Genomic DNA, 12,093 nt, shown 5'->3' with positions numbered 1-12,093 from the left:
ATGGAATTATAAGGCTCTGGGTGGACAATCAGGAATCCAGCTCTAGATCCTGATGGGGCCATATGTGTCATCTTTTGGTTTCCTGGTAGTTTCAGTAATTATACCAACCTAGCCAATGCAACTATTAGCAATTGCTATCAAGCAGTAAGACTCCTCTAGTAATGTAAGACAAGTGCCTCTCTTTATTAAGACTCACTAATGGATTAACCTCAATCACTGTTAGCCACTGTGGTTCTTAGACTCAGCACAGAAAGGTCCCTGGTGCAGGGCTCTCTAAAAGGGTACCCTTCCCTTTTCTATTGGGGATCTGAGCTGGAGAGCGTTGTACGCAGAGGTACCATGCAATTGGAATCAAATCACTTCACAGGGTGTCCCTGTGATTTTTGTAGATGAAACAGTATTTTACATTTATGATATTTTTATTGCTGTTATTCATTCATTGGCTAGACCAGTGTTCATTCCTGATGAAGGGCTTTTGCCTAAAACGTCATTTTTCCTGCTCCTTGGATGCTGCCTGACCTCTGTGCTTTTTCAACACCGCTCTAATCTAGGCTCTGATTTCCAGCATCTGCAGTCCTCACTTTTGCCTACATTGGAACTTTATCATGTTATAATCATGTTATAATCATTCTTGCTTGAAGAATCCTTTAATTTGAGTTAATTAATTAAATTAGTCTAATTCCACATTAACAGGTCCAGCTTGGTCTCTGATAGATACCAGAAAGTGTTGTTTAAGAAGACGTACCAAATATATTCAATCAGCTTCCAATCTAGTCACCTTACTTGCTCTCCCCCATTATTTCTTGATGAGTACTCTGCCCTATTGCATGGTATTATTGGGATAGTGGGGAAACAATAAACTATTCCCACAAGGGACTTCTTTCTTTTGCTATTTTTTAATCTCCACCCAAGCTGATTCTGCATCATGGTCTTCTGAACCAAGATTATTTTGCACCATTGTACCAATCTTATTTTTATTAACAGAGCTCCCCCATCTCATTTTCCTATCCTGCTGTTCCTCTATAATGTCAAAACCTTTTTTACTATTCAGGTCCTAGCCTTGGTCACTCTGCAACTACATCTCAGAAATGGTTTTTATATTATGGATCATTATTTCCATTTATGCTATCAATTCATCCATCAGGAGGGTTGGTGACACAATACCGCCATTGTTAAAAATCATACAACAACAAGATATAGTCCAACACCAGGTTATAGTCTAACATCAGGTTACAGGCCAACACCAGGTTATAGTCCAACGCCAGGTTATAGTCCAACACCAGGTTATAGTCCAACGCCAGGTTATAGTCTAACACCAGGTTATAGTCCAACGCCAGGTTATAGTCCAACACCAGGTTATAGTCCAACACCAGGTTATAGTCCAACGCCAGGTTATAGTCCAACACCAGGTTATAGTCCAACACCTGGTTATAGTCCAACACCAGGTGAGAGTCCAACAGGTTTATTTGGTAGCACCGGCTTTTGGAGCTCTGCTCCTTCATCAGGTGGTTGTGGAGAATAAGTCACAGAATTTAGAGCAAAAGATTACAGAGTCATATAGTGATATCTGAACAAACCTGGATTGTAATGTCTATCATGTTTTAGAATGCAGGTTTAGGCTCATTAATATATAAATCCCAGAACTTATTTTAAGCCACCTTCTCGAGAGCAAAATAGAATGTATCTGCAACCCTAAGTCTGCAAATACAATTTCACCCCATGGACTTGTATGTGTGTGTGTGTGTGTGTGTGTGTGCGCATGAGAGAGACAGAGTGAGTGTGTGGGTGTGAGTGTGAGTGCATGTGAAAGAGTGTGCGTTTGTGTGTGTGAAAGCTTGGTAAAGTGTGTGTGATTTGATGGAGTATAAGCCTGTGTGATGGTGTGTGCATGAGTGTGAGTGTGGAGGATGTATGTGAGTATGTAAGAGTGTGTGAGAGAGAGTGTGTGTATAGTGCAGTGGGGTGACCTGTAGTGTGACATGAACCCAAGGTCCCGATTGAGGCCGTCCCCATGGATACTGATCCTGCCTATCAGTCTCTGCTCGCCCACTTTGCGTTCTTACTTGTCCTGAAGTCCACCTTGGAAAACAGTCACCCGAAGGTAAGCGGTCGAATATCCTGGACTGCTGAAGTGTTCCCTGATTGGGAGGGAACACCCCTGTCTGTTGATTGTTGTGTGGTGTCCACTCATCTGTTTTCATAGCCTCTACTTGGTCTTGCCAATGTACACTGCCTCAGGGCATCCTTGCCTGCAGCATATGAGATAGACAATGTAGGCTGAGCCACATGAGTACCTGCCGCGTACATGGTGGGTGGTGTCCCCACGTGCAATAGTGGTATCCGTGTCGACACTGACATGTCCTGCAACGGTTGCCATGACAGCATCGTGTGGTGTGATCGTTGGTGTTGTCCTGAAAGCTGGCCAGTTTGCTGTGAACAAACTGTGGGCGGCACGGTGGCACAGTGGTTAGCACTGCTGCCTCACAGCGCCAGAGACCCGAGTTCAATTCCCGACTCAGATGACTGACTGTGTGGAGTTTGCACATTCTCCCCGTGTCTGCGTGGGTTTCCTCCGGGTGCTCCGGTTTCCTCCCACAGTCCAAAGATGTGCGGGTCAGGTGAATTGGCCATGCTAAATTGTCCATAGTGTTAGGTAAGGGGTGAATGTAGGGGTATGGGTGGGTTTCGCTTCAGCCCGTCGGTGTGGACTTGTTGGGCCGAAGGGCCTGTTTCCACACTGTAAGTAATCTAATCTAATGATCTGTTTGAGGTTTGGTGGTTGTTTAAAGGCGAGAAGTGGAGGTGTGGGAAAGGTCTTAGTGAGGTGCTCATTCTCATTGATAATGTGTTGCAGACTGCGAAGAACATGGCATAGTCTTTTGGCTCCCGAGAAGTACTGGACAACAAAGAGTACCCTATTGGTTGCAGTCCGTGACTGTCTCCTGAGGAGACCATTACGGTTTCTCGCTGTGGCACGTTGGAACTGGCAATCAATGAGTGGAGCATCGTACCATGTTTTTATGAGGGTATCCTTGAGTACCTTCAGGTGTCCATCACGTTCCTCCTCATCTGAAAAGCGATGCCATCATCCCCCCTACCAACAACTGCCAACCTTCGAGCACCATTCTCCAAATCATCTGCTTTATCCTTGACCACAATATTTTCACCTTTGACAACCAGTTCACCATCCAGACACACGGAACAGCCATGGGGTCAAATTATGTACCCCAATATGCCAATATTTTCATGCACAGGCTTGAACAAGACTTCTTCGCTGCACAGGACCTCCAACCAACACTATAGACCAGATATATTGATGACATTTTCATCCTCTGGACCTATGGCGAGGAGTCACTGAAGCAACTACACAGTGATATCAACAGGGTTCATCCCACCATCAGACTTCCATGGACTACACTTCAGTATCTGTCTCATTCTTGGACTCATGCATCTCCATCAAGGAGGGACAGCTAACTCTACACAAACCCACGGATAACCTCATGATGCTACACTTCTCCAGCTTCCACCTGATACATATTAAAATAGCCATGCCCTCGGACAAGCCCTACGCATACACAGGATCTGTTCAGATGAGGAGGAATGTGACGGGCACTTGAAGGTGCTCAGGGATGCCTTCATAAGAACAGAGTAAGATGCTCAACTCATCGATCACCAGTTCTGATGTGCCACAGTGAGAAACCATAATGACCTCCTCAGGAGACAGACACAGGTTGCAACCGATTGGTACCTTTCGTTGTCCAGTATTTCCTGGGAGCCAAAAAAACGACGTCATGTTCTTCGCAGCCTGCAACATTTTATCGATGAGGATGCGCATCTTGCCAAAACCTTCTCTCTGCTTCCATTTCTTGAGGCTGAGAGTCAAGTTCGGTATCAATGGGGATAGCCTCAACCGGGACATTGGGTTCATGTCGCACTACAGGTGGCCCCACTGCACTCTACACTCTCACACATGTGTGGGCATGGATACACACTCACGCACATGCACTCACACTCACGCACACACTCATGCACGCACACACACATACAAGTCTATGGGGTGAATTTGTATTTGCAGAATTATATTTTCAGATGCATTCTATTTTGTTCAAAAATGCACAACTGCAGACAGTCAATGCTGGTAGTCAATCCATATAATATTTTGTAAATTCCACATTAGAAATAGAACAAATTTAACTCAAGATTGGGACACAGACAGACTCTGACCTCACACCTTTAAGGCATTGTCTGAGCTGAAATATCACTTTTTGTTATAAAACTTTAAGTTATCTCAAGAAGGTGGCTTAAAAGAAGTTTTGGAATTTACATATTAATGAGCTGAAACCTGCATTATAAAACATGAAAGACTTAACAAACCAGGTTTGTTCAATATGTCACTGTATGACATTGTAATCTTTTGCTATAAATTCTGTGTCTTATGATCTTATTCTCCAAAACCACCTGATGAAGGAGCAGTGCTATGAAAGCTAGTGCTTCCAAATAAATCTGTTGGACTATAACCTGGTGTTGGTCTATAACCTGGTGTTGTATAATGTTTAACTTTGTCCACCCCAGTGCAACACTGGGTCCTCCACATCAGTTGCTGGCATTCTCACCTCTGGCCATATAGAGCCAGCTCCGAGCTCCATGACAAGCCTTGTAAGTCACGGAGGGAACAACAATGATGTGCTTCACTAGGCTAATCATCTGCTTGGAAATCCTTCCACCATCTCCTCACTATTCCCCAAAGGAGGAAAACTGTGTATGGAGATTCCGGTAAAGGAATGAAAATCAATCTATCTTCTTACAAATGCAATGTGCATTCTGATAAAGAGCCTGTAGGTCTGTCTTTTTACTGTTTCTGTCAACTCTGGTGATATTTGCTGGTCCACTGTACTGTGTTTGCTGTCTCTATCTCTCTGTCACACTGTCGTTAATATTCCTGTATCATTACTGTGCATCCTTTCCTTTAACTATTTATATTTTATCCAATTTCTTAAACTTTCCAAATCTCTATTTACTTGACCATGCACCCCTCCCTCCAAACAAAGAACAAATAACAGAGAACATTACAGCACAGGAGCAGGCCCTTTGGCCCTCTAAGCCCGTGCTGATCCAGATTCTCGATCTAAAACTGCCCTCATTTTTCTAAGGATCTGTATCCCCCTGCTCCCTGCCTATTCATGTATCTGTCCAGATCCATCATAAATTACACTATTGTGCTCGCCCTTACCACCTCAGCTGGCAATGCATTCCAGGCATCCACCACCCTCTGTGTGAAGAACTTTCCACACATATCTCCCCTACATCTTTCCCCTCTCACTTTGAACTCATGACCCCCTAGTAACTGAGTTCCCCATTCTGGGGAAAAGCTTCTTGCGATCTACCCTGTCTGTCCCTCTCATGATTTTGTAGACCTCAATCAGGTCCCTCTTCCACCTCTGTCTTTCCAGTGAAAATAATCCTAATCTACTCAACCTCTCTTCATAGCTCGCACCCTCCATACCAGACAACATCCTGGTGAACCTCCTCTGCACCCTCTCCAAAGTGTCCACATCCTTTTGGTAATGTGGTGACCAGAACTGTACACAGTATTCCAAATGTGGCCAAACCAAAGTCTTATATAACAATCACATGACCTGCCAACTCTTGTACTCAGTACCCCGTCCAATGAAGGAAAGCATGATGTGTGCCCTCTTGACCACTCTATTGGCCTACATTGCCACCTTCAGGGAACAATGCACCTCTCTGCACATCAATTTTCCAGATCTCTCTGCACATCAATTTTCCCCAAGACTTCTCCAGTTACTGTACAGTTCGGTCTTAAATTGGATGTTCCAATATGCATCACCTCACACTTGTCCAGTTTGAACTCCATTCACCATATCTCTGCCCAACTCTCCAATCTATCTACTCTCTGACAGTCCCCTTCAATATCTGCTACTCCACTAATCTTAGTGTCATCTGCAAACTTGCTAATGAGGCAACCTACACCTTCCTCCAAATTATTTATGTATATCACAAACAAAAGTGGTCCCAGCACAAATCCCTGTGGGACATCACTGGCCACAGGTCTCCATTTTGAGAAGCTCCCTTCCAGTACTACTCTCTGTCTCCTGTTCCCCAGCCAGTTCCCTATCCATCTAGCTACAACACCCTGGACCCCAGGAGACTTCACCTTCTTCATCAGCGTAGCATGGGGAACTTTCTCAAACGCCTTACTAAAATCCTTGTATATGACATCAACAGCCGTTCCATCATCAACCTGCTTTGTCATCTTTTCAAAGAGTTCTATTAGGTTTGTAAGACATGACCCACCCTGCACAAAACCATGCTGCCTATCACTGATCAGCCCATTTCCTTCCAAATGGGTATATATCCTATCCCTCAGTACCTTCTCCAGTAGCTTCTCTATCGCTGACATCAGGCTCACAGGTCTGCAATTACCTGGATTATCCCTGCTCCCCTTCTTAAACAAGGGGACAACATTAGCAATCTCCAGTCCTCTGGAACCTCCCCTGTGTTCAAGGATGCTACAAAGATATCAGTTAAAGCGCCAGCTATTTCCTCTCTCGCTTTCCTCAGTAATCTGGGATAGATCCGATCCAAACCTGGGGACTTGTCCACCTTAATGCCTTTTAGAATGCCCAACACTTCCCTCGGTACGCTGATTTAACCGAGAGTAATCAAAGATCTATCCCTCACCTCAACTTCCATCATGTCCCTCTCCTCGGTGTATACTGATGCAACATGCTCATTAAGAATCTCACCCATTTTTTCTGACTCCACCCATAACTTTCCTCGAGTGGGCCAACCTTTTCCCTAGTTACCCTCTTGCTCCTTATATATGAATAAAAGCTGCTCCCAATCTATATTTGCCAGCTCCTGCCAAATTTTGGTAGAGTTGAGCTTCCCCCAATTTAGTACTCTTCCTTTAGGACCACTCTTGTCTTTGTCCATGAGTGTCCTAAAGCATATGGAAGTGTGATCACTATTCCCAAAGTAATCCCCTACTGAAACTTCACCCACCTGGCCGGGCCCATTCCCCAACACCAGCCCCAGTATGGCCCCTTCCCAAGTTGGACTATTTACACACTGCTCTGTAAAATCCTTCTGGATGCTCCTTACAAATTCTGCTCCTTCTAGACCTCTAACACTAAGTGAAACCCAGACAATGTTGGGAAAATTAAAATCTCCTATCACCACCACCCTGTTTCCCCTGTATCTTTCCATGATCTCTGTACATATTTGTACCTCTATCTCACATTCACTGTTGGGAGGCCTGCAATACAGCCCCTATTTCTGAGCCCTGCCCATATTACCTCACTGCTCGAGTCACCTTGTTTCCCTTCCCCAAATATCCTGTCTCCCATGGCCTCCTTTCTTTAGAGACCGCTATTTCCCTTCCCACATGGTTAAAGATGCCCTCCAAGGCATCTCGTCCACATCCCGCACCTCCGCCCTCAAACCCCACCCCTTCAACCGTAACAAGGACAGAACCCTTCTGGTCCTCACCTTCCACCCTACCAACCTTCGCATAAACCAAATCATCCGACGACATTTCTGCCTCCTCCAAACGGACCCCACCCCCAGGGCTATATTTCCCTCCCCACCCCTTTCCGCTTTCCGTAAAGACCGTTCCCTCTGTGACTACCTGGTCAGGTCTACAACCCCAACAGCCCACCTACCCCTCCTGGCACCTTCCCCTGCCACCGCAGGAATTGTAAAACCTGTGCCCACACCTCCTCCCTCACCTCCATCCAAGGCCCTAAAGGAGCCTTCCACATCCATCAAAGTTTTACCTGCACATCCACTAATATTATTTATTGTATCCATTGCTCCCGATGCTGTCTCCTCTACATTGGGGAGACTGGACGCCTCCTAGCAGAGCGCTTTAGGGAACATCTCTGGGACACCCGCACCAATCAACCACACTGCCCCGTGGCCCAACATTTCAACTCCCCCTCCCACTCTGCTGAGGATATGGAGGTCCTGGGCCTCCTTCACCGCCGCTCCCTCACCACCGCTCCCTCACCACCAGATGCCTCATCTTCCGCCTCGGAACACTTCAACCCCAGGGCATCAATGTGGATTTCACCAGTTTCCTCATTTCCCCTTCGCCCACCTCACTCCAGTTCCAACCTTCCAGCTCAGCACCGTCCTCATGACCTGTCCTACCTGCCTATCTTCCTTCCCACCTATCCACTCCACCCTCCCCTCTGACCTATCACCTCCATCCCCATCTCTATTCACCCATTATACTCTTTGCTACCTTCTCCCCAGCCTCCCCCCCCCTCCCACCACCACCATTTATCTCTACACCCTGGAGGCTCCCTGCGTCCATTCCTGATGAAGGGCTTTTGCCCGAAATGTCGATTCTCCTGCTCCTCGGATGCTGCCTGACCTGCTGTGCTTTTCCAGCACCACACTCATCTAGACTCTGATCTCCAGCATCTGCAGTCCTCACTTTTGCCTTAGTTTGCTGTCCTGCTCACCAGGTGATATTTTTATGGACCAGTCATAGAATGAGTGAGAGTGGTTCAGAAGGAGTATGTTTATTTTGTGCTGCATGTAACCCCTCTTGTTAAGATTCACTAATGCATGTCATTTTATTTGTCTTCTGGTAACAGGCAGTGGAATTTTTTGTGTTCGCTTTACTCATGGCACTGATCTCATTGATCTTCATCGTCACAGCAAGGTTTTATAAATATCATCCTATCGATACCAAAGGTGATTACCATCATGAGGCTGACAAAGAAACTGAATCTGACAGCCTCAGCTCAGAGGTAAAGGCACCTCCATCATATACAGATGAAGAGCACAAACCCCAAGCCAACAGGTAGCTGTTCAGGAGACAAGTGGACCATCTTCCAGAGACTGCCAAAACAAAAGGCCACTATGTAAAACCAGCAATTGTGTGTGTGTGTGTGTGTGTGTGCGCGCACACATATGTGAGTGTGTGAGAGAGTGACTGTGTGTGTAAGAGAGAGGGACTGTGTATGTCTGTGTGTGTGTGAGAGAGAGAGAGAGAGAGAGAGATTGTGTGTGTAAGAGAGAGGGACTGTGTGTGTGAGAGAGGGACCGTGTGTGTCTGTGTTTGAAAAGTAGCTGCATTGCATGTGTGCCTGCTTGTACAGTACTTATTTCTCATTCCCATTACCAATAATTTAATTAATTTCAAGCATTTATTGTAAAGAAATGCTTGGCCTCAGCCAGCACACGTTTGATATTAACGTGGGGGTTGAGTTGTAATGATGTGGAAAGTAGGAGCTAATTCTATCTCAACACACCTTCACCAGACCTTAACAAGACTCCAAATGAATGTGTGAGCTATTGTGGAGATTGACATCCCTATATACCTCTGCAATTTGCCTGCATTGGACTTAGTTTGAAATAAACAATAAAGTAAATGTGTACAATAAGGTTGAAGTTGTTGTAACAAAGCCACCTGAAACATTTTGATCGGGGGGTGGGGGTCACCATCTCAGAGCTAGTTACTGCTGGAGGCAAGGAGCATCCCCACTCAATTCCCATTGGAATAACCTCAGACCTCTGCAAGCTTCCACATTGTTATTTAAGTTTGTCCACCTACTTGTTTCTAAAAGTATGGCTTCCAAAACGCTTCACAAAAGGGTTTTTCCTTGCATTCTGTCCAAGTTTTTTATACTGTTATTATCAAGGTTAGTCAGTAACTCTAGTATGATTGTAAGATGCGAGTACTGAGATAACGGAGGGTTAAATCAATCAAGTTTGCTATTTCATCTGTATTGATTTCTGTGTGCCCTGACATCCATCTGCTCCATTCCATCCAGTGATGATGACCAAGTGAGTGTCTTTGCAGTGATACATGTCAGAATGCCAGGCCCTTTGGGTGTACTCATGCTTAAATGACCATCAATAGTCCAGCCTGACTAGCTGTTCCACTGGCAGTCACTGTTGGTACTCAGATAGGTTCTTTAATTCATTAGCAATCACAGGGTATCTCACTAAAAGTCAAAAAGTATGGCACTGGAAAAGCACAGCTGGTCAGGCATCATCTGAGGAGCAGGAGAATCAACGTTTTAGGCATTAACGCTTCATCAGGATTGAAGGACTTATGCCCGAAATGTCGACTCTCCTGATCGACTGACCACATTTTACAACTTTGATCTCCAGCATCTGCAGTCCTCACTTTCTGTCTATCTCACTAGTGCCCAGACAAGTGTAGACACTACTTAGTGTTATCTTCCATTTGCCTATGGAATGATTCCAAAGCCCTCAGAAATACCTACACTCCTTTGGAAATTGCAATGCCCTTGACCAGAGAGGTCACATGTAACAGCTAAGAGTCTGTAGTCTTACAGAGGCAATTATTCCCATTCTGTCTAATACACGTTAATGAGGCCATGATTGTGTGTGGACCCAAGAAAAATGGAACCCATTTGACATTCTCATGTGCCTGGTGTTAGGGGTGTTTCCAGTAGGCCAGGAACATATCTAAAGCTGATATGGGCCAAACAACAGATCAGGCAAACTGACTGTGGCCAACGTGTGGACAAGCAGACTAGAATCCATTCCTGTTCTTTCACTCAAGAAAGGTCACTGGAAACTGAATGATATCCTGATAATATTGACTTAATAAATGGCTGGGTCATTGTCACTGGAAACTGAAAGATATCCTGATAATACCGTTTTTACACAAGACTGGCCATAGGGCACCCTTTGGTTGAATGCCATTCATACAACTGGAAGAGCTGCACCAGAAGACATTAAAGGTACATTGACTGAACACACATTTCTTTAACATGTAGGCCTAGAGGATTAAACAAGGTTCACAGTTGTGTATGGAAGATACTGTGTGTGTGGTTAGTTATTGGTGCAAGTGAGAATTTATTTTTTGTTAGTGTATGTGAATGAGTTTATATATGTTAGTGTGTCTGTGTAATTGAGAGTGTCTGATTGTTTAGCTATGTGAGTGAGTATGTCTGAGTGTTTGAGAGAGTGAATGTACCCATATATGTATAATTTTGTGCATCTGTATGTGTGCGTCCCTGATTATTTATGAGTTGTGTAGCTGTGTATGAGACCTCTGTCACTGTTTGTCATTTTCAGTCTGACACTGATCTCTGAATGCATCTGTGGATGATCTTGTTGCTGGACAGTTCTTTGAAAAGAATAATGTGCAATAATAAAATTCAATGGTATGTGGTTAATTTGTAAGCACTGATCTGATTATTCTCAGAAGATTAATAACCTGCTGCACACCTCTCCAGGGAACATTAAATTGACAATAACAATATCAATTCCAGCGAAATTTGTTCCAAGTTCCTCAGCTGAAAAGCGATCAGCAGCCAGATAGCTCAGCTTGTGACAGCCACTGTTGACGTTGGTTAGGGGAGGGGAGGGTGTGGACAGACCGTATCATTTCTGTCGAGAATGTGTTTCTCCATGCCAGTTACCCAGCTGGATTCCAGCTCTGTAATTGGAAGAAACAGCTGACCCAGTTAAGACTGGATGAACTGGGACTCTGGAACAGAAAAGTCTGAAGGATGATTAGATGCACACCTTTAAAATTATGATAGAATGTGATTAGGTAAGCTTCAGAAATATGTTTCTGCTGGTGGGGCATTCAAAATTAGTATCATAAATATTAGACAGGCACAAATAAATCCAATAGGGAATTCAGGTGGAACTTATTTACCAACACAAATAGAACTTTAGACTCTCAGGAACATCTGAGGAATATTTTGATGCATTTAAGGGGAAGCTGGATATATACATAAGGGAATGAGAAGCTTATGGCTAAAGGATGAGATGGCATTGGATACAAAGAAGCTCATGTGAAACGTGAATATCAGCATAGCTCAGTTGAACTGAATGGTCTGTAAAACTCACTGTAAATTGCATCACTTAAACCCCCTCACATCCCAGCTAATTGAAGGTGAGGAATGTACAAAGTGAAACTGAAATTGGAAAATCCTGGAAATACTTAATAGCTCAAGCGGCTTGTGGGGAGAACCAATGCTGCACTGTTTCTGAACAAGTGCCCACACTCGAAATCCAAACAGATGTTAAAAGATTGCTTGTAAATTTTAATTGAAGAATTTTCATTTGTTC

At 44.5% G+C, this 12,093-nt stretch overlaps 1 protein-coding gene across 1 annotated transcript in view; it reads left to right on the top strand.

Moving 5' to 3' along the window:
- Window positions 1-11,189, top strand: part of LOC132830915 (solute carrier family 15 member 2-like) — a 231,892-nt gene extending 220,703 nt beyond the window's left edge. The window contains exon 22 of the mRNA XM_060848864.1: window positions 8,628-11,189. Within this exon, the coding sequence (XP_060704847.1) occupies window positions 8,628-8,840 (213 nt within the window). The 3' untranslated portion in view covers window positions 8,841-11,189. The remainder of the gene's footprint in view (window positions 1-8,627) is intronic.
- Window positions 11,190-12,093: the final 904 nt, after the last annotated feature.

The sequence above is a fragment of the Hemiscyllium ocellatum genome, chromosome 32 (genome assembly GCF_020745735.1).
Source record: "Hemiscyllium ocellatum isolate sHemOce1 chromosome 32, sHemOce1.pat.X.cur, whole genome shotgun sequence".
Taxonomy (NCBI): domain Eukaryota; kingdom Metazoa; phylum Chordata; class Chondrichthyes; order Orectolobiformes; family Hemiscylliidae; genus Hemiscyllium; species Hemiscyllium ocellatum.
This window is presented reverse-complemented; position numbering and strand designations above follow the sequence as displayed.